Source organism: Hypomesus transpacificus, chromosome 14, assembly GCF_021917145.1.
Source record: "Hypomesus transpacificus isolate Combined female chromosome 14, fHypTra1, whole genome shotgun sequence".
Taxonomy (NCBI): domain Eukaryota; kingdom Metazoa; phylum Chordata; class Actinopteri; order Osmeriformes; family Osmeridae; genus Hypomesus; species Hypomesus transpacificus.
This window is the reverse complement of record NC_061073.1, coordinates 909,356-932,391: the sequence shown is the minus strand read 5'-3', so window position 1 is coordinate 932,391 and position 23,036 is coordinate 909,356. Positions and strand designations below refer to the sequence as shown.

The window sequence follows — 23,036 nt, the reverse complement described above, 5'->3', positions numbered from 1 at the left end:
CTCTGCAATACTTGTTTTTGTTTTACTTTTACACCGGGATTTGGTAGCATTTCAGTGCATTATTTTTAAGTTCTTGTGTCTATTTATTTTATATATAGGCAGGGGTGCCGCTAACAATTTTGGGCCAGATAAAGAAATTGCAATTTGCGCCCCCACCCTTCCCCCTCCATATTTTTGATTTTGTGTTTTTTAATAAAAAAAATTCCCATTAGGGCCCCTGGGTAGTCAGTCCCACTTTAGGCCTATATGGCTACAGCCCCATGCTCCATGGTTTAGCCAAATTAACCACAGAAACACAAATGCAGTGAAAGTGCTTTAATAAGCTATGGCGTGACACAAACAGAAGTAATCATAAATGATACAAATTGGAGGTTAACACAGGGGGCGTCGGAAGCTGGTGCCGTTGTAACCTACGAATTCTTGTCATCTTTACTGAAGTCGTTATGAAGTCGTTCACTCCTCACAGGCCAGCGAAACCTAGCGACCAGGAGATGCTGCTGTGGCCAGTTTCTTGGGCAGGGTGACCGTCATGAAGAGGATCTGCTCCTTCCTGATGTTCTGGCTGACGGACGGGGTCAGATCCAGCTCCATGAACTCCTGGTCCTGGCCAAACAGAGGCCACTGCAGCAGACCCGCACCGTTCGGAGAGCTGAGGGAGACAGGCAGCACAGTCAGGCAGACAATGTCACTCTGTTAGTTATATCGATCTTTTCATATTCATCGCTAGGTTGAAAGACGCTGATCACACATAGTGACAGTGTGTGTCCTTTGTAGGGTTTCTAGGGACAGTTTCAGAATGGTTAGAAATGACGCCTTGTGTCCTTGTCGGCCTCACCTCACCTTAAAAAAGACTTTAAATGACACAAAAGTGTTTTGAATGGTTTTGAGGGGAGATTAATACTGTATTTGCCCTTTAGTAAAGACACAACATCTATTTACCTGAGGGGGTCCATATATTTGCTCGACTTTAAAACCCATATACATTTGTCAATGGGGGTCGGAGTTTGTCAACTCACCCAGTGCGAGCAAAGTTGGCCCAGTATGACATCATGGTCTTGCACAGCTTTTCCTCTTCCTGAGTGATGGTACCTGATTGGAGGAAGCATACAGCACACAGGAAGTAGGAAGTAGCGAGAATGACAGATTGATGTTGTCCTTCCACACCCAACAGTGGTAATAAAACGGTTGCCTTCCAAGTAGAAAATCGGCCTGGGATTCTGCTTCGGAGCAGGTGCTGAAGCTAAGCTAGGGGGTTATACCTGTGATCTTGATGTGTCCATTCCAAAAGCAGGCCCCGAACATGAAGCCCACTTCATCCGCGTGGTCGGACTTGACAAAGGCAGGCCTGGTCAGCTTGTGTGCCTCCGGCCGGTGCTGGAACTCATACATGTACACAGGGGCTCCAGCATCTAACCAGACCACCAGACCCACCCAGTTAGATCAAGTGACACAGGACCATGCTTTTCAACATCCTGAAGACACGGCCAACCCCCGCTGCTACTGACCTCGATGGTACCCAGCCACTTTGATGACAGGCAGGACCATGAAGACGTCCCCCAGCATGTGGGTGAACCCATCGCGGATCTCCTCTGGAGTTTTGGCATCTTTAAGGTACTCATCAGCCAAGAGCTGGTTGGCACCGGAAACCTGGGGCACAACAGAGACATTAAGGAGGGGTCCACAGTAGCTACAACCACAGCAACACCCGCCCCAATAGGCAGCCTCCATAACGATGCTCATCTCACCCCTTGAGGATTGAACAGGGCCAACATGGCCATGACGCTCTCTCTGTCCATGCCTGTGTCCCAGCCAGGAGGGGCAAATGCCTGTCAACACACACACACACACACTCACACACACACACACACACACACACTCACACACACACACACTCACACACACACACACACACACACTCACACACACACACACACACACACACACACACACACACACACACACACACACTCACACACACACACACACACACACTCACACACACACACACACACACACTCACACACACACACACACACACACACACACTCACACACACACACACACACACACACAACGAAAACCACACTTTTTTTATTGGCCAGCGAAACCTAAACATGAAAAAACGAACTCATTGGATAACAAGAACCTAAACTCATCTTCCTAAGTATATGATTGAGATACTTAATATGTGTTGCAGTTATCTTGACATGTGCCTTTGTGTGGGAGGGTGTTGAGTCTGAACTGTCATTTCCAACTTGTGTCTGTGATTAGGTACTGTATATTGTCCAGATAAGTGACTGTTTCTGCAGATTTCTTTACAATATACACATGTATTTTTTTCGAGAAAATAACGGTTTATCTTGCTTGGAAAGACATTTTTATAAATCAATCAGATGGACGCCCTTCACTTGAAATGTGTCATTCCTGCAGGAGATATGAATATTCACAGCTGAAAAATAAATGTCAATCAATTGCAACTGGTGTAGTGCTAGATGATGTTGTCGAGATACCAAATGAGTGTTTCTGCCCTGGCGGACTGTTTCTAGAACTTACCCGAGGAAGGATCCAGCCAAATTCATGATTGGTCACACCAATCAACACAGGAACTTTCATCACTTCCTTCTTCTTCAGTAGCTCCTCCGGTAGGTCTGTCAGGAAGACCCCATCTACTACAGCCCCCAGGTAGATCTTCATCTAAAACAGAGCAGCTCAATGGCTCAACTTAGTCTGACATCGCCATCTTGTGGCCTGTCCTGGAACAATTCTACCCCTATATACCGATATGTTCTTGACTCATAAACGAGGGGATAACTGAGACCAAATTAAATCCACAATTATCTTTGAAATGTAAACCATTCTGATCCAGTCTGCAAATTGTGTTCATTGTAATGACTCGTTGATTGTTTGTTTTCATTTTTAAGTGGATGTTTACCTTTTTTGTGACATTCACCAGTTGTTCCTCAGTCTTTTCTCTGAGGCAGCTGACCAGCTGCTGTGTGTCTGGGTGATCACACTCCATAAGGTTGGCAATAGTCTAAATACACACACTTCACTTACTCAATACATTTGGATAAACCTGGTTTCACATCCCACTCATGTTGTCTTCATAATTTAAACAACTCCAGTTTGAGTAAAATACAATATTGTGTTTTGTGTATTTGGCTTGATATTTGCCTTTGTGTGGCAGGGTGAAGAGTCTGATCCATACCTTGGCCTGGACCAGGGGAACATTGGTTGTGTATGGGCCCAGGGTTGCCACGCCACTCTGGAATACAACGCGGTGAAACAGGCCCTTTGTCAACGGAGACAGAGTCTGGCAGACGGGAGAGACAGGTGTCAGAGCGGGAGACTCCTGGTCGCATTAACTAGCCAGGGGCAAATCTAGGTTCCCAGTTTTGGGGGGGCTAAGCCCCTAGATAAAACCTATTATTTTTCCTGTGACCCAGCAAAACTAGGGGGGTCTGGGGGCATGTTCCCCCAGAGGAAATTTGTGAATATATCCTTTTACGTGTCCTCTAGTGAGTTTGAGGAAGAGAAATTAACAAATTTAGATAAAAAATATGAATAAAATAGAGCCCCCCCAAAATATGGCTAGATACGCCCATGTTACTAACTGCACAATATTGCTACTACAAGTGGGGAGAAGGGGGTGGATGGAACTGGGAGGATTAAAATCCTGCTTGTTTTGTACATTTAGGCCTTGAACAGTGTCCTAAGCCAGCGTTTCCCTAACTCTTTAGTGCCAGGGACCAGGAAAGGCATGCCATTTCCTCAATGGAGAAACACACACGGCTCCACAGCCCAATAGCTGAGGCCTCAGATCAAAGAAACGCTGCCACAGGCCCCAGTTTGAGCCTCTGGGTCTCCTCCTCACCAGGGTGGAAGCGCTGATGCCCCCTGCAGACTCGCCCGCGATGGTCACCGACTGGGGGTCTCCTCCGAACTGATGGATGTTCTCCTGTACCCACTGCAACGCCGCCACCTGGTCCAGGAAGCCCCAGTTCCCCCGGGCGTGCTCGTCCCCCGTGCTGCCCACACGCGACGAGAAAAACCACAGCACAGGATGGACTTAGAGGACTTAGAAAACATGCTTACAAAATATTAGTAGCATTAATCCGCACACTTCTTTTGGAATGAGCTAGAATCCTTCAATGGGACTTCATGTCTCAGGAAAGGTTGGATACAGAAACACAAAAAACGAAATTATACTATGCCAGGAAAGAGTAAAACTCTGAAACATGTCTGTCATACCTTAGATATCCCAAAATGCCCAGGCGATATTGTATGACCACCACAACAATGTTCTCGTAGGCAGCCAAAGGGGCTCCATCAAACTGTGAGGCAGCGCCCATGGATAGGCCCCCGCCATGGATCCAGACAAACACCTGAGACACCAAACACAGCGGACCCCTTGTTCACTGGTCACCCTCTGAGAACAAGGAAGCTTTCATACTGAAAGGCATATGAATGAACAATTGACCTCTTTGAGTAGAATGGGACCCTCTCTTGTGAGTGTCCGAGCCTTTTATACTTACTTACTTACTAATAGTGAACAATAGGAACCCCTAAACAAATGTATATAATGTAAGACCATTTGTCCCTGAGGCTGTAAGCCAAAGATCTGTGGAAACATTCCTGTTGTTAGATATGAAAGATTTGTTTTGGATACCAAACCAAACCCAAATGTTGTATGTGGAGGTCAGTGTGTGATCGAGTCTAACTTACAGGGAGTTTTTCTGAGGCACTATCTGTTGGAGTGTACACATTCAGATACAAGCAGTCCTCAGAAATGGCTGGAAGGGTGTACTCTATCGACATGGTCTGGGACACCTGCAGGCCCACAGCTTTGTCCTGAATGCACCTGACACACACATAGAGAGGGAATCAGAGAGGGAGAGGAAGGGAGACAAAGGGAGAAAGAAAGGGAGAACAGAGAGAGAGAGAGAGAGAGAGAGAGAGAGAGAGAAAGAAAGAAAGAAAGAGAGAGAAAGAGAGAGAAAGAGAGAGAGAGAGAGAGAGAGAGAAAAAAAAGACCAAACAGGGAGAGAGAAAACAGAGAGAGAAGCAGAACGATTTGTGATCCAAGGCTCCCAGGGTCAACGACATAGGAGTGATTGCTTCATGGTCCCGGTGGTCACGGTGGTCACTCACATGGGAGGCTGCAGGGTGCTGTCTCTCTCCCCGTCCCAGGACTCTGGAGGCTGGGGTGCGGCCAGGCGCAGGGGGCCCACAGGGGGCCGGGCAAACGGGATCCCCAGGTACTGCTGCACCCTCCTGTCGGTGCCCTTCACGGTGGCGTAAGCCCCTCGAACCTTCCCGTCCTTCAGGGAAACCACTGTCCCTGGCTCTGCTGCAGGGACAGTCACAAACTTGTATTGTACCATGTGGCATATGCCACAATCAAACTTGTATTGTACCATGTGGCATATGCCACAATCAAACTGGTATTGTACCATGTGGCATATGCCACAATCAACTCAATACAAGAACGGATTGGATGCAATTAGATGCAATCTAATTGCATCCAATCATCCAATGTCATCCAATGACATATCATAATGAATTACAATAACAATGTGCAAATGTTATATTATCTGAAATGATGCTATACAACATGCAATGTTTTACCATGATACCATGAATATGACACGATATAAGATGCAATACAAAGTCACACAATATATATCATAAGATATGATGCGATACAATGTGACATGTTATGAAAATATGACAATTTTATACAGACATATATAATGACACCTACACATGAGAGAATGTAGCCAACCAAAATACAACCGTTGGTGATAGTACCCCCCCCCCCCCCCACCACAGCACAAACACTGGACACCATTGCTAAAAACCTTTACCAAACGGTTGACACTCTAAGACGTCGCCGGTCAGTTTTTCTTTGGAAAGAGCAAGAGCGGACCTTCTCTTTCGATAGATTTACAAGCTGGTGGACCTTCAACCTAACTCTTCAGAACATCCAGGCCAATCACGTTCAAACTTCCAAATCCCAAAAAACCAAAAGCAAACCAAACACATGCCGTAGTGCTCTGACGACCCGTATAGTCATGCTGTCGTGCTTATTCATTTCTGGCATGAATCATACAATTAGGAATTAGGATTACATGAATGCAGCCTCTAATCATGCAGGGGTGTAATCTGTGATCTGGCCTGTGATGATGATGAAAACTTTGTTGTTACCTGGAGCTCCCAGGGTCGTCTGGAGGAAGGCACAAGCCAGGCAGAGCAGCAGAAAAAGTGTTCTCATCTTGACTGTGTCCGAAGAAAGACAGAGGGACCTTTCTGGTTTACCTCTGTTTTCACCAGCGACCTCCCCTTGGAACACAAACACACACACACAAGCACACACACACACAGTTTTGAAGGATGGGGTGTGGGCTGAATTTATATTGAGTCAACAGCCATGGTACACTGGTTAGAGTGTAACGAGGAGTTGGAATGTGCTTTGTACAATTGCAAGAGCGGTTGTAGAAGTTTTAAAAGGTCAAATAAATGCAAATGGATATTTAACAAACAAAAGGAAGGTGGCAAACCTTGATAATTAGCACCAAAAGAGAAATCATGAAACAATTTATGTTAAATTGGTACTTACTTCTCTCTCAATCCCAACTATTACTGGAGGAGGACACCCACTATTTCCAACAACATATTCCCAAAACAGCTGAAGTCATGTTAAGGTTGGGGACTTTGGGGATTAGGGACAGCTGATCACCCGCTGCTGAAGTCAGAGGCATGGCCCGGGTGGAAGAGATAGGGGGGGAGACCAGAGTTTGTAGTCCACAGAAGAGATAGGGGGGGAGACCAGAGTTTGTAGTCCACAGAACAAGAACAAACACACATATGCACACAGTTTGACCAAAACAGAGAACTCCTCTCTGTTTACGATAAAACAAATAGTTCTGGGTCCTCCCCATGCAACGCACACATGCACACACACACACACACACACACACACATGTACCGGTAGACCCACACACATTTTCCAAAACTACAATCCCAGCAACAATCCTATTAAATCACAGCGTGAGCATTCCAGAAACGTTTCAGTTGATTAAACCTGGTCTCCTGGATACTGGATGCTCCTGGAACACACAGTCTTTCTGACCAAACAACGGTCTTTGACCTTCTCCCTCACAGGTCATTCCCTCAGTCAACTCCTACAGTAAACATTCTGTACTTTTACCCAATATGATTAAACACGTTGAGCTAAAACAACAACCCAGGACTATGGCCCCATAGTTCGTGTCAACCAGGGCTAATCTCCAAGCATGCAATGTGCAGTCAACGTATTACAGAGTATTAAACACGAGAGTGCGTGTGTAGACGTAAGAAGCTCTATTCTAGAAGCCTTCAGTCAGACAGCCCCTGAGGTTGACTTTACTGAAACACAGCGCTGCAGCAGTGTAGATTCCTCCTGTCAACACCGTATCGTTGATCTCTGGCGCGGGCCTCCAGTGGGAATCAATGTCTACACATCAGCAGTTCGACCTGTCCTGTTGCGAAATCGTTATCCTCTACAGAAACATTCGTATTTGACTTTGCTGTATTATATTATATATAAGTGATCTGTTGTTGTTTTTTTATAACAATTATACAGTGCCAATGTTCAGAAAGATGATCAGAATAACATCTGCGTTACCTTGACGACACTGCAGGAAGCACGGTTCAGGGTCACGCATTCTAGTTCATGCAAAATCACACACATCCCAAGCGGGGCAGTTTGTTAAGGAGGAAGTATGTAGAGTTTGTGTGTATTCGTAAATATCTTTGAGGGAGTATCTTTCAGTGTATGTGTGCATGCATGTATGTTTGGCATCATGTTAAAGGTGAACAGAGGGACACTTTGAGGAGCCAGGTCCTGGGTCTGGGGGTCAGTAGAGCCTGGTCCTGGGTCTGGGGGTCAGTAGAGCCTGGTCCTGGGTCTGGGGTCAGTGGAGCCTGGTCCTGGGTCTGGGGGTCAGTAGAGCCTGGTCCTGGGTCTGGGGGTCAGTAGAGCCTGGTCCTGGGTCTGGGGGTCAGTGGAGCCTGGTCCTGGGTCTGGGGGTCAGTAGAGCCTGGTCCTGGGTCTGGGGTCAGTGGAGCCTGGTCCTGGGTCTGGGGGTCAGTGGAGCCTGGTCCTGGGTCTGGGGGTCAAAGGGAGCCTGGTCCTGGGTCTGGGGGTCAAAGGGAGCCTGGTTCTGGGTCTGGGGGTCAGTGGAGCCTGGTCCTGGGTCTGGGGGTCAGTGGAGCCTGGTTCTGGGTTTGGGGTCAGTGGAGCCTGGTCCTGGGTCTGGGGTCAGTGGAGCCTGGTTCTGGGTCTGGGGGTCAGTGGAGCCTGGTTCTGGGTCTGGGGGGCAGTGGAGCCTGGTCCTGGGTCTGGGGGTCAGTGGAGCCTGGTTCTGGGTCTGGGGGTCAGTGGAGCCTGGTCCTGGGTCTGGGGGTTAAAGGGAGCCTGGTTCTGGGTCTGGGGGTCAAAGGGAGCCTGGTCCTGGGTCTGGGGGTCAAAGGGAGCCTGGTCCTGGGTCTGGGGGTCAGTAGAGCCTGGTCCTGGGTCTGGGGGTCAGTGGAGCCTGGTTCTGGGTTTGGGGTCAGTGGAGCCTGGTCCTGGGTCTGGGGTCAGTGGAGCCTGGTTCTGGGTCTGGGGGTCAGTGGAGCCTGTGTCAGTTTTTCATTGTGATACAAGGTTGCTTCTACTTTCTTAAATGCAAGTATATAGCAGGCTTGGCAGACTGGCAACACCCTCATTCACAGGGGCGTAGCTACATGGTGGCCAGGGGGGACCATGGCCACCATTGGTCAGAGAATGGCCACCCTGCCGCCCCCCCCAACCTCACAAATATTTTTTATAAAGTCGTCTTATATTGTCATTTTTCACTTACGCTACAAGCCCCATATTCGCAACATGTTGGGCCACGCCCCCATCCGCAGCGCAAGACGCAAACCAACGTACCTGCATTCAATGGAGACTAGCAGCTAACCACTGGATACCGTTAGAAAACTGCTGCTATGAGTGATGCAGTGTGTGAGTTTAAAAATAGTAGTTTTAGACAATCAAGTGCCCCCCCAAATAAAAGACTGGCCAGGGCTGGCCCCCCCCCAGAAATAATGTCCTGGCTACGCCCCTGCTCATTCATAACTTAATAACTTAACAGGGACACCAGAGCTCCGTAAACCATACACAGAACATGGGCCTATCTACTTACACTGGCAGTTTGACAACTGAGTCTATATAAAGGACACAATAATCTTCAGGATTAAAGCTTTTCACAAGGATTTTAACCAATACCACTGCATCTCCACACAGATTACAGCAGAGAACCAGAGCAAGTAGGAGGAGAAGCTATTCTCTGTCAGTTGGACACACTCAGACATGTGGCACAAGACTCTCTTCTTCAACATGCTAGGAACAAGTGGAAACTGGTAAATTGGTTTGGATTTCCATCTGCAAGAAGTAAAGACTAGACTCCAAAATGTTTTTGACAACTTCTGTAAAGTACTTATGTTCACTTGATCCAATCAAGTGTACCCTAAATACTTCAGGAAGTACTGGATGATTTGTGCCAACTGGGAGGCAAATTTAATTAACCTTTATGAGTTTTGTTGTCGGTAATGGACTTTTGTGATTTACCAAGGATTGACCCAGGCTTATGTGACCTGGGGAAAGACTAAAAGGATGAGATCTTCCTTGATGGTAATCACTCATTGGAAGACTAATGTTAACTGGATGACATGAGTCAAACCTAATGTGTTTAAGACAATTGTTCAATCAGCCTACGATGTAAACACAAACTTGTCTCTTCTCCTCTCCCCTCCCTCACCCTCCCTCCCATCCCATCTTTGACTCCTCTCCTCATCTCCAGAGGAAGCTTCATGTTAACTGGATGAAATGACTCAAACCTAATGTGTTTAAGACAATAGTTTAATCAGCCTACTATGCAAACACAAATGTGTCTTGCCTTCTCTCCCCTCCCCTCCCCTGCTTGTGTTCATTTCAGTTATAAAACTCAGATGAAGGACAGAAATGACAGTCTACCGCTGCCCAGTCAGTCGGTGGTGTTCCTGAGCCTATTCCTCATGATGGTGACTGGAGGGCTGGTCTGCTCCACCCTACTCGTCCTACAGCCACTCAGCAGCTCGGGCCAACCGTGGCCCAAAGACACTCTTTTACATCCCCAGTCCCTGACCAGTCACAACCAGGGAGAAACCATCCCGCCACATGAAGTAGCCTACCCACAAAACTACCACTTTATTCTGGACCAGTCTCTGAGGCACGAGGCTCCCTTCTTGGTTCTGATGGTGCCGGTGGCTCCAAGTAACCTGGAAGCCAGGCAGGTGATCCGCCGGACCTGGGGGAAGGAGGGTGTGGTTCTGGGCCGGGCGGTGCGTGTGTTGTTCCTGCTGGGCATGTGGGGCGGGGGTGGAGAGGCAGCAGGAGCAGCTGAAGACGAAGAGCCTGGAGCACCACGACCTGCTGCAGAGTGACTTCCTGGACAGCTACTTCAACCTGACCATCAAGACCATGGTGATGCTGGAGTGGCTGAACTCTCGCTGCCCCAACGCCTCCTACGCCATGAAGGTGGACTCCGACATGTTCGTCAACGTGCACAACCTGGTCGGCATGCTGGCCGCCCCAGACACGCCCACCAGGAACTACATCACGGGCATTGTCCGGCTCAACAGCAATGTTGTCCGAGACCCCACCTCAAAGTGGTACATTCCCAGAACGGTTTATCCCAGTTCTAAATTCCCACCTGACCTCATAGGGAATGGTTATATTTTCTCCTTGGATCTTGCTGGGAAGCTAGTGGAAGCCTCCAAACAGGTCAGAGCCATTTACATTGAGGACGCCTACCTTGGGATGTGTCTGCACTACTTGGGGATTGCCTTGAGCTACCCTCCTAGCTCAGCCCTTTTCAAACTGTACCCCCCTTACCGTAACAGACGCTGTTTCTACTCCTCTGTTGTCATGACGCTCATGGACAGCATCAATAATCTACAGGCAGTCTGGAGGGACTTACAGAGATTTGGCTCACCCTGCTAAATGCTGCCTATTTATACACACACACACACACACACACTCTCTCTCTCTCTCTCTCTCTCTCTCTCTCTCTCTCTTTCTCTCTCTCTCTCTCTCTCTCTCTCTCTCTCTCTCTCTCTCTCACACACACACACACACACACACACACACACACACACACACACACACACACACACACACACACACACACACACATTGTAGAAAAAACACACACACCCTATCTGAACATGAAGTATTAGTCAACACTAGATGGCAGCAATGCTTTTGGCATAAAAAGACTGCATTCAAGTATGGAATCTAGTCTAGTCAGATTTTGTATTAGCTAAGTAACTACTTTAGGTATTTAACCACAACAAATGCCTTTCAGCAAACCACTGTCATTAAAATATATTTTTTATGTTTTCTGTCAAATATTTTAAGTTTTGTATATTGTTTACATTTTTGTGTAAATTAATTTACAAGTGTTGTAATGTGCATCTTGTAATTTACAGTAAGGCTTTCGATAGCACTCACGACTGCAATTTGCATATAGCTTTAATTGTCTAAACAGGAATATGAACTATATACTGCTTTCCCTGTGTTTCTAATGGAAACCTTGCACTGATGAGGGCAAAAAGAGGCATATAGGATCTTAATGGGTTTTGTTGAGAAGTTAGCCTACTTCGGCACTATTATTTACACGTTATTTCGGTCCCTTGAGCATACTTTTCTCGTTAGGCATGTGTATGGGAGCATTGCAGAGTAGGCTATAGTATACTGCACGAGTATAGTGTACTGCCTGGAGAGTACCACCTTCGTTCCATTATGGTGTTTACATTTACATAAGTGGATAAAACCAGGCTTTGTATCTCTTACGGGCTGAGACGCTAACTTTTACTGGAAATGTAAACTCTTTACATCTGTTTTAATTTACAAGGAAGATCCCAATGTTATGTATTTTGTGGATTCCTATAGTCGGCCTAAATTATTAAAAAAATTCAACATATAATATACGGCCATTCCCAGCCTTTTGCAAGATAATAATTACTATAACTCCATGTCATGACAATGAACTGAACACGGATCTTACGCCCATCAAGGGAACGTATGATCTACGTCAGACGCAGGGGCGTTCCCGGGGCGTGACAGCGCTCCTCTGTAGGCTCCATGTAGCTTACTGTAACGCTACAGCTCCATTGAAACTGCTTTCCAAGTGACAGAGCAATAGGAGAACCAGGAGGGAAACCAACTTAATAGAACCACGAAAAAAATAGGAAATTCAACTCTACAGCGGTACACGTTATTGTTTTAAAGGCGACACAATTGTGGTCACTGACACCCAGTCGGTGGTTGAGAAGTCACTGCAAACTGACCCGCCGGGAGCGTTGGAAGGACTCGGAGAGAGCGCGCATCTGGGAGGGCTTCGAAAAGTAACCAAAGTTAGCCACAGGTAGCTCTCACGTCAAAGAATATCAAAGGGCAATGCGGATATCTCCGGCCGGAGATCAAGCTGCGTTTCAGTCCTAGTTCTTCGTGGGAAGATCAGTTCTCTTCATCGGATCGAAGACCTGAGCTGAGGGGACAACCATGTCCCGGAGAAAACAGAGCAAACCTAGACAGATCAAACGTAAGGGTCAATTATTTTGAAATTCATTTCAAATCGCACGTTTACAGCCTATATTACAAATGAAAGGTTTGGTAATTTGCGTAATTATTGCTGTAGAATTTATTTTAATGTATCGATATGTTTCCATCTTATACCAACAATGTCCAACAATGGGCTAGTCAGTTTAGTTATTAACCAGTTTAATTTATACTGTCTGCCTTAATTAATTTAGGATTTTGTATTAGCCTACATTTATTTAAACGTTCAAGTTAATAGCTTATTTATAGTTTAACTGTGAACTGATAGCCTACCGATGAGTCAGGCAGCGACAACCTGTCATGATCCATTGACATACTATAGAGTATTAATTCCTGTAGTTATCTAGTTTTCCACATTTATTTTGAATACGAATATGAGGTCAAAAGGCTGTTTGACCTCATAAGATGAAGAACACTCTAATAAGCAATTTACAGTTATTTTTGTAACGGTGTGTAGGCCAACTCAGCAATGCCCCAGAAACTTCACACGAGAAACATGCAGTTAAATAATGAATAATACAAAAAGTTACATTTCCTTTGTGTTTTTAAAACCAAAAACCGTTTGTCCCATGGCAACTGAACTGTAGCCGTAGTTTCCTGTTTAATTCTGTTGTGGAAACGTCACTGTTCTCTGAAAAAGGCGATGTGAACACAGATAAACAGCGATCCGATCTCAACCGAGATAAGGATTAAAATTGGATCTTTTTTTATTTGTTTTCTGTCTGAGGCAGCAGTGAGGCTGGCGTTGCATTTTCCCCCGGCTTTTCAGTTCTCTTTCCAGAGATGGGGCGTCAGATACCGCGCCTGGCTGATCTCGCCTGCTGATAGTGGCCCACAATTGGATCTTTTTTCATCTATCCTTTTAACTCTATAATGCATCTGGCCGTCCGCTTGAAAGGGTTTTCGCTTCTGGTCTGGTGCTTGGTTGGTCTCCTTGCTTGACGAGCTCTTCCTGTTTATGAAACGCGTGAAGGTTTATCGCAACTGCATGATCTTACTGTTGATAAGATGATTAATACTTGAACCCATTTCTCTTTCTGCTTCTCCTCTCTCTCTCTCTCTCTCTCTCTCTCTCTCTCTCTCTCTCTCTCTCTCTCTCTCTCTCTCTCTCTCTCTCTCTCTCTCTCTCTCTATCTCTCCTCTCCCTTACTTTACCTCTCTCTCTCTGCCTCTCTATCTCATCTCTCTCTCACACTCTTTTTTTTCTTTTTCTCGGCTTTTCCCGTTTTCTCACACACACTGAGCTGTGCTGAGAAGGTCGTTTTGCTCTGGTGCCAGCCTGTGTTTCAGTTTCTTCATCCAGCATAGATGCCTCGCCATGATAAGCACAGTAGCAATATCTTGCAGATAGAGTTGAAAGACCTTCTTAAAAAGAAAGCAAAGAACAATGCATTTAGAGAGACAGCAGTCGGCTCGGCCCTGTGTGTAAAGATCTTAACGTTTGTAGATAAATAGACCATATTGGTTTGTTATGGTCACATAGGGCCAGAATCATTAGCCAACTTCATAGGCAGTTCTTAAAACCACACACAAGAGAGACGAGCCTTTTTCAACATGTGGTTAGGAATGGCCTGGCTTCTTGCGCCCCAGCTAAGGGTGCCCGTGTGGGTCACTTCCATGGCTGCTATCTGTTTCCCATAGAGGCCTATAGCAGCATGTGAGCTCCCAGGCTGCAGTGGGGGGATGGATCCCAGAGCCTGGACCTGATAACAGCACTGCACATTGGGCCTGCCTGTCTCTGGGGTGTCATGGCCTTTCTCTTTATCAGCCCTCCCCCAGCCTCCCCCCCCCCAGCCCCCCCCCCAGCCTCCCCCCTCCCCCTCCCCGACCTCCCTGACGTGGCACAGCCCAAGCCGCTCAGGCCCAGTCCCATGATTCTCTTGTGCCTTGGCAGACATTTTGATAGAGGAGTGTGGTGATAAAGACGCCAGGCTTCATTACGTCCACCATGTTGTTTTGCAATGTCCACTCAAGTTAGCTATCTCTGTCTCTCTCTCTCTCTCTCTTTCTCTCTCTCTGTCTCTCTCTATCTCTTGATCTCTCTCTCACTCTCTCCTTCCATGTCTCAGTTTCTATATTTGGTCGTTATTATTGGTAGTGTACTAAAAGTATCATAAGTTATTAGTAGGTAATTACTTATTGCCCAAACCCTATGCCTGTAGCCCTTAGTATAGCTCCAATAACATACAACCATAGTTCAATGACCGAGTTTAAAATGAGCCAGAAAGACGAACGGCCGTCACTGAATCCCAACATAACACATCCGAGTGCTAGCACCGCCGTCGTCTTCTCGACAGGGCCCGCTCCCGGTCGGGTATTGATGTTTGTCTGTGCCTGCGTCATCTTCCTCAGCGGTGGAGATCTCCGGGACAGATAGGGCCCCTCCGTCCTAGATGTGGGAAGGCGATACGCAGGCAGCAGGCGGCCCGCTGCGCCTGGATCTCAGGGTTTGTATTCTGGCGGTTGAGATTGGGAGGCTGGATAAGGAAGCAGCGATCGTCACCCCCTGATAGGAGCGTGGCGAGCGTGAGACCGATGCAGGAGATGGCGACGGGCCTCGCATTGTAATGCTCGTCTGGATGCGCTCTCGTCCCCTGTCATGTTTCTGCGGTTGGAGAGGGGGGGGGGGGGGGGGAGAGAAGGTGTGGACAATAAGAGCAGCGGGAGGGGGATGGCGGGGCCGGAGGAGCGGAAGAAAGGGGAGAAGTAACAGACAGGATGTAGAAGCCAGAGGAGCGGGTGTGCTGTCGCTGGCTTGTGGCTGGTTATTACTGCAGCTCGCTGGCTTGTGTAGTGGTGTGGGCCGGCTGGTTAATACAGCAGCTCGCTGGCTTGTGTTGTGGTGTGGGCCGGCTGGTTAATACAGCAGCTCGCTGGCTTGTGTTGTGGGCCGGCTGGTCATTACAGCAGCTGGCTGGCTGTCCTCTAGGCTCAGCCAGATCTTCAGAGATGAAAAGGAGCTCTGCTGATCCCAGGTAGATAACAAGCAGAAGATCCTCGGGGCCGATAGGGGCTGTGCTGGCCTGCTGATCTGAGGTAGATAACCAGCAGAAGATCCCCAGATAAGCCGGCTGCTCATGCTGGTGACATCACTGATAAAGCTGAGGGGTGAAAGGTCAGCATTAATAATGCACACGCATGGCCTCCCTCCCACTGCAAGCCATGACAATGACGTCTGTGAACCCTGTTCTTATCGTGTCGGTTTGTCGTCGGGAAAAGTTCACTCGGTCTGAGATCTTTGGGATATGTTGTTTGGGGCAGAATGTATGGTTTCTGTTTGGCACTGTAGAATGAATAGTTGTTATCTGTTTTCGAAAGTATTGCATCTGTTTGAATTTGTAGAAAAAACAGCTTCTGTTTAGTGTTGTAGATGTTGTAGAATGTCTCTATAACTTCACTTTTCTGGGTCACGTGACAGGTTTATTGCCATACAATGAGAGAATAATTTATGATGTCCATACACACACACACACTCACACACACACACACCGTCTCGTAGCGCCTTGGTGGCTTTTCCCCTTGTGTGTTTTTCTTTCTTTGTTCTGCTTTTAGCTCGATGTGAACTTTTGATAAGCCCTGGGGCCCGATCTGTGGAGCTGATAGAGATGGGCCTGGCTGATTCCAGTTGTTATCAGGCAGGAGCAGGCAGGAGCTGGTCCTCCACAGACAGAACCAGCACCACGCGGAGGAACACAGCGCCCACACCCTGGCAATCAGTTCCACCTCTAACGTGATTAACGTTGTTGTATAATTAGGTGATAGGTGTGAATGCAGTGCTCTCTCTCTCTCTCTCTCTCTCTCTCTCTCTCTCTCTCTCTGTCTCTCTCTCTCTCTCTCTCTCTCTCTCTCTCTCTCTCTCTCTCTCTCTCTCTCTCTCTCACTCTCTCCCTTCCTCGTTCTGCCTTCTTTTCCCCTCCTCTCCCCCCTTTCCCTAACAAGCATTGTCGTTGATTAATTTAATTAAAACTAATACCACATATTACTCCCTCCAGATTTCATGTTAGATAGCTTTTACATGCGCGGAAATGTTTGTGTTCAATAATTATCTCTAGGGTGGTTTTTGGGGGGGGGGTGTGTGTGTGGTGGGGCGGTAAAAAAATGAAGAGCAGAAGTTTCTGCTTCTGTGAGAGAAGAAAAAGTCGAGAGAGAGAGAGAGTGAAACGACTAGCGTCAGCAGAAGACAGTCGATTCCAGGGTGTGATATTAGATGGTGGTTGATATGTCTTTGGATGTGGCCTCACCAGCAAAGACCCTGCTAGCACTGCAGTTACCGGGCAGGATGTTGTCTTTATGGACGGAGCTGTGTGTGTGTGTGTTGGGGGGGGGCTCGTTTTGAACACATTCCTCAAACAAGCGTCATTAGCAGTGTTCGTTGGCGGAGGTAGGTACCCTGGCCCTGTCTCACCCCAGCACTGTGTTTGGGTGGGTGGAGGGGTTGTTACACAGGAAGAGCTGTCTCTGTTTGGTGTGTTTATGAGTTATTACACCTTCCTGCTGTTTACCAAGGGGGCCGGCTAGCAGGCGCGCGGGCGAGGGCTGAGTTATAGCGCTCCGGCCCACAGCCTCTCGCAGTTGCTGTAAACTGTTTCACCTTTGACCTCTGAGTGTAGCGCTGAGAAAACACGACACCCACCGACACAGGACCACTCTGGGGAAAAGACTGTTTGACTTTGACTGTAATTGCCGTGGCTCTGTGTGTGTGTCTGTGGGGTGTGTGTGCGTGTGTGTGTGTAGGTCTCAGAAGAGCCAGGGAAGGCCTTCCCATCCTCATAGTGTTCAATAGACACACACTGTAACCACAGTAACCAAGCCCCCCAAACCAAACCGCAGCTGGGACCCCCCCCCCAACAACACACTTTGTCCAGGTCATAAATGGGCTAATATGTTTGCACTAATTTTAATGAGTAACACTCATAAGCATTTTTCCGAAGCAGTGTACACAACACAAAACCGTCAAATTACCTTTCAAAAAAGACACTACATACAAAATATGACTGGTGTCTGTAAATTGTCCATGTCAGAGAGATTTGTGCTCCCAGTCCGGTCAGCTCTATACAGGAAAATTATCGTTAATAAATCGTCATTAATTCATCAGCTATAGTTGGGTGTTCCACCCCAGCAGGTGTGGTGGGACACGAGTCTGTCACTCTAGAATCTCTATCTCTAGGAGCGGAATGGTCAGACTCTCCCTCCCTTTGCTCAGGGGACAGTATGTGTGTGTGTGGTGTGTGTGGCTGTGTGTGTTTGTGACACTGTTATGACAAGGCCCCCCCCTCCTGCGATAAGAGAAGCCATTTACTCCTACTGTGTTAAGCGCTGTGTTCCTGGGTGTAAACGTGCTTAGGTAAACACGGCGGCCCAGGAGAAGGCGGGGGGGGGGGGGGGGGGGGGGGGGACTCTGCCCCTGGCCGTTACTGCCATACCGGTAGAACACAGAAGGGAGTGTTCTTGACCCGCTGACACGACACGCTGCACGTATGTCACTGCCGGACGTCCGACTCGAACGCCGTTAAAACACCGGTTTACCTAACATGGAACATGGACACACACTTGCACACTGGATAGGAAGACACACACACATGCGCGCGCGCACAGTACACGCGCGTACACCAGAGAGCCGGGTAGGCGAGCACGCACGGGACATGCGCGAGCACGTCCATTGGCAGGAGGCACGCTTTTTCTTTGATGTAGCCCAGACAGACAGGAGTACAGTACCAACCTAGCCTCCTGTCTGGCTGTTGTGTTTGTGTGTGTGTCACGTCCAGGTATGGCTGGACTGTGAGGGGATGATAAGAACAGCTCGGCATCATAGACAAAGGTCCAGAAAGATGAGCCGGCAGACTGGCCTCCAGGGAGACACTCTAACAGAGGAGGTCTGTCTGCCTGTCTGTCCGTCTGCCTGTCTGTCTGTCCGTCTGCCTGTCTGTCTGCCTGCCTGCCTGCCTGCCTGTCTGTCTGTCTGTCTGTCTGTCTGTCTGTCTGCCTGTCTGTCAGGATAAGCCCATGCCGCCTTTCATGTGGAGCCGCCTTCTCCGGCTCGCTCCCTGACCCTAAGGGTTGTGTCAGAGATCCATGACTTCACAGTCACACGGGCCACCTGAGCTGGAACTCAGTCATACTTAATCACTGTCTGCCAGCACCACCAAAGTGAAATTCTCTCAATTTTCCCTCCCTTCCCTCTCTCAATCTCTGGTCCTTGCCATTGGACGCCAAGTTCACATTCACGTATCAAAATATCCCCCCTCTTACCGTCCACTTATTAGACTATCCAAATGGCTCAGCGTGTGATGCCTAGTCAGTGCACCGGTTACAACCTGAGGGGTATTTAGTGTGAATAGCCGGCAACAGCCCCTCTGACTGGCTGTGTTCCCGGTGTGTAGACATAGCAGCAGCCTCTGACTGGCTGTGTTCTGGGTGTGTAGACATAGTAGCAGCCTCTGACTGGCTGTGTTCTGGGTGTGTAGACATAGCAGCAGCCTCTGACTGGCTGTGTTCTGGGTGTGTAGACATAGTAGCAGCCTCTGACTGGCTGTGTTCTGGGTGTGTAGACATAGTAGCAGCCCCTCTGACTGGCTGTGTTCTCGGTGTGTAGACATAGTAGCAGCCCCTCTGACTGGCTGTGTTCTCGGTGTGTAGACATAGTAGCAGCCCCTCTGACTGGCTGTGTTCTGGGTGTGTAGACATAGTAGCAGCCCCTCTGACTGGCTGTGTTCTGGGTGTGTAGACATAGTAGCAGCCCCTCTGACTGGCTGTGTTCTGGGTGTGTAGACATAGTAGCAGCCCCTCTGACTGGCTGTGTTCTGGGTGTGTAGACATAGTAGCAGCCCCTCTGACTGGCTGTGTTCTGGGTGTGTAGACATAGTAGCAGCCCCTCTGACTGGCTGTGTTCTGGGTGTGTAGACATAGTAGCAGCCCCTCTGACTGACTGTGTTCTCGGTGTGTAGACATAGTAGCAGCCCCTCTGACTGGCTGTGTTCTGGGTGTGTAGACATAGTAGCAGCCCCTCTGACTGACTGTGTTCTCGGTGTGTAGACATAGTAGCAGCCCCTCTGACTGTTCTCGGTGTGTAGACATAGTAGCAGCCCCTCTGACTGGCTGTGTTCTCGGTGTGTACACATAGCAGCAACCACGGCAGCATTGATGATCATCCTGTTTCTCTTCTTCTGAGACCCTCAGTCGAACCCACCATCTGTCCTCTCCATCTCGATCCTCTCCCTTTCTTTTCTTTCCGTCTCTGTTGTGTCTCTCTCTGTTTTTTTGGGATCTCGATTCTCTCCCTCGGTTCTCTCTGTCCCTGTTTCTGTCTGTCCATGCTCTCTCCCTCTTTCTTCTTCCACTCGTCCTCCTCCCCGCCCTTCTCTCACTTTTATTTTCTTTCCACCGGCTTCCCTTCCTCTCTCTCTCTCTCTCTCTCTCTCTCTCTCTCTCTCTCTCTCTCTCTCTCTCTCTCTCTCTCTCTCTCTTTCTCTCTCACACTCACTCACTCACTCACTCACTTTCTATCTCAGCCCCTTCATTCTCCTGCAGCCCCGGTCTCTGTCCCCCCCCCCCCCCCCGCCTCCCCCCCTTCTATCTATCTCTCCGTCTCCCCCCTCTCGCTCTCCCTCTGTCGCCAGCCAGACCTCCAGCCCCAGTGAGCCAGGTCTTGACGGTATGATAATGTGGAAAGTTGAACTGGCCCCATTACAGCTGTGCTGATGTGAGGCCGGATAAAGCTGTTGATAATGGGTGCAGATAGCGCTGACACAGCGCTCCAATAGCCAGCCCTCTCTCTCCCCCATTATCATTCCTGCCCACCGCTGGGCTCCCTGCGCGCTATCTGCTCTCTATTTCCACTCCTGCGACAGATAAGGATGGAAATACTGACTTCATAGCTGACTGATTAAAGTGTCTGCCTTTCTTGATAATACACAGATAAATTATGTTTTTTTTTTCTCCCTTCTTCTTCTTCTTCTTCTTCTTTTCGCTCTCACTCTCTCTTTCTCTCAATCTTTCTATCTCTCTCGCTCGACCCCTTCCTCCCCTTCCCCTCTATCTAGAAAGGGTGGGGTGCGAGAGAAAAACCTCTCCTCCTTTAATTTCTCTTCTCTTTTGTGGGGCTGTTGGAGAGGGGGGGGCTGGGGGGGGGCTGTTGGAGAGGGGGGGGCTGGATTAGAGAGCATGGCTGTGTAGCTGGCCATGAAGCCCAGTGGGTGGACTGGTTTGGAGAAGCGCCGTGGAAGATGTTCTAGACCCCTAATACACGCATGTGCACAGCCTTCCTCGAGGTGCTGCAGACGAACCCCTCCATCCAGTGCCCGAGAGAGAGAGAGCGAGCGAGCGAGAGGGCGAGCGAGCGAGAGAGCGAGCGAGCGAGAGGGCGAGCGAGCGAGAGGGCGTGTGTGTGTACAGGCAGTGCAGGCAGTTCCATTCCTTTCCGGGTCGAGCTTTTATCGTTTTGGATCGTTACAGTTAGATACAGGGGAGATCACCCATGGATACGCGACACAGCCAAATCCCCTAACCCATTTACTTTTCATCCACATTCTCCTTTCCTCTCTCGCCCCTCTCTCTCTCTCTCTCTATCTCTCTCTCTCTATCTCTCTCTCCCTTCCCACTTCTCTTACTCTCCACTCTCTCAATACACCTGCATTTCCTCCACCACTTCCTCTCTCCACTACTCCTTTCTTCTTCCTCTTCCTCCTTTTCCCTCCTCCTTTCCACTGTGTTCCCTCCACGACTGCTTCCTGGATCAGAATACGATGTCACACTTCCTGTCTGTTTGCCTGCCAGTCTGCCTGTCTGTTTGACTATCTCCCTGTCTGGTAGAAAATATTAGACAGTAGTCTTATTGACGTGGGCAGACATGTTAGCGGACAGACAGACCAAAAGAGACAGACAGACAGACAGAAAGAGACAGATAGACAGACACATACAGACATACAGACAGACAGACAGACAGACAGAAACACAAAGAGACAGAAAGAGACAGACAGACAGAGTGGCGGTTGGGAACTGCACCAGCAGACTTTAACAACATTCTATTTGTTTGTGGCCCAGTAACTGACCTTGATAGATTACGCAGCGTTTCTCCCTCCCTCCCTCCTCCCTCCCTCCCTCCCTCCCTCCCTCCCTCCCTCCCTCCCTCCCTCCCTCCCTCCCTCCCTCCCTCCCTCCCTCCCTCCCTCCCTCCCTCCCTCCCTCCCTCCCTCCCTCCCCTCTCTCTCTCTCTCTCTCTCTCTCTCTGGCTCTGTTTGAGAGAAGACAGTGAGATGATAAGTCTGGATGAAATTGTTTATATTTTTCTCCTCCCGCCTGCAGTCCAGGTCACCTGGAGGTTGGATCTGCCCCTCTTCACTACTCTATCCATACTGCTTTCAAACACTGTCCAAAACCTGAGTTATGCGCTTGATGTATGAAACCAGTTGCAGTTCAACTAATGCAATGGCCTGAGAAGGGACAGCCATCACTTTCAAATACTTTCCAAACATGGATGCGTGTACCAGTCAGCAACAGCAGCCTGCAGTCGAACTGTGTATAACTGACCTTAGCAGGACAGGAGAACAGCAGCATAAGCTTCATTTGATACCAAAACCTCCCTCTTAAGGGCACCAAGAAAGGGGAGTGGAGGAGAGTGAGAGCGAGAGCGAGCGAGCGAGGGAAAAAAACCTAACTGCGATAAAAAGCCTAGATAAGGGAATGACTGTGTTGTGTAGGAGTTGATATCAATGTTATCTATCTCTCTTTTTCACTCTCCAAGCCCTCTGTTGTTTCTCCATGCTTATCTCGCTCCACCAAAATGCCAGGAACAAAAAGGGAGAAAGAAAGAAATTACCGCACCAGATTATTCATGCGGCCCCGGCTGATAAAATGTTGACGCCAAAATTAAAAAGGATTCCATATGGAGGCGTTTGTTTTCCTCAGAAGGTGTTTGCTGTTTTCTCGATGGAAATGTTCGGTTTTATTCTGCTGGAAGGGGGGGGGTTGCTCCTTGTTATAGTCGTTTCTGTCGGTTTCCATGCGTTCTGTTTGTGGATTGGACCTCATTTAACCCTTTCTCACACACACACACACACACACACACACACACACACACACACACACACACACACACACACACACCCTCATGAGGCGAGCAGGGGGAGCTGGAGCACCCTGATAAGACCAGCCTCACTCTGACTCTTAACTGTGAGGAGAACACCAACAGTGGACAGGCTCAGGGGGGCGACCAACACCAGACACCGTTGCCGTTGACTACAGACGGGCGGTTGACACCAAGTAAATGGTAATTGGTGTATTTGTGCGTGTGCGTGTGTGTGTGTGGAGCTGTCCTAGTAGGAGAGACAGGCAGCTTGACCCTGCTTTACATGAGAATCACTAATTGTTCCTG

The 23,036-nt window shown here is 48.5% G+C and overlaps 2 protein-coding genes across 3 annotated transcripts; one reads left to right on the top strand and one right to left on the bottom strand.

Moving 5' to 3' along the window:
- Positions 1-300: 300 nt before the first annotated feature.
- On the bottom strand, positions 301-6,872 carry ces3 (carboxylesterase 3). 2 transcript variants are annotated; one of them, XM_047033941.1, is made up of 14 exons: positions 6,620-6,872; positions 6,208-6,342; positions 5,152-5,350; positions 4,726-4,861; positions 4,252-4,385; positions 3,875-4,028; positions 3,209-3,313; positions 2,933-3,034; positions 2,554-2,694; positions 1,746-1,826; positions 1,506-1,647; positions 1,260-1,409; positions 1,017-1,089; positions 301-649 (listed from the first exon to the last, which is right to left on the bottom strand). In XM_047033941.1, exons 2-14 carry the CDS (start codon positions 6,272-6,274, stop codon positions 478-480), a joined length of 1,656 nt encoding a protein of 551 aa, XP_046889897.1. In that variant the 5' UTR covers positions 6,275-6,342; positions 6,620-6,872; the 3' UTR covers positions 301-477. The 2 variants fall into 2 exon arrangements, with proteins under 2 accessions (XP_046889897.1, XP_046889899.1); XM_047033943.1 differs by having other exon boundaries at positions 5,152-5,347.
- Positions 6,873-10,014: 3,142 nt separating this feature from the next.
- Positions 10,015-11,047, top strand: LOC124476340 (beta-1,3-galactosyltransferase 5-like). Its single transcript, XM_047033436.1, is given in 2 exon segments — positions 10,015-10,412; positions 10,414-11,047. Coding segments are annotated over 2 exon segments (1,032 nt in total).
- The last annotated feature ends 11,989 nt before the right edge of the window (positions 11,048-23,036 follow it).

What these genes read in the sequence shown, in the direction of transcription:
- ces3 (XM_047033941.1), bottom strand. Translation starts at nt 6,274, where the DNA reads ATGAGAACACTTTTTCTGCTGCTCTGCCTGGCTTGTGCCTTCCTCCAG. An exon ending in TGGTGAATGTCACAAAAAAG is followed by an intron (nt 2,695 to 2,932) that starts GTAAACATCCAC and finishes GCTCTGTTTTAG; the next exon opens with ATGAAGATCTACCTGGGGGC. An exon ending in TTGGCTGGATCCTTCCTCGG is followed by an intron (nt 1,827 to 2,553) that starts GTAAGTTCTAGA and finishes GTGTGTTGACAG; the next exon opens with GCATTTGCCCCTCCTGGCTG.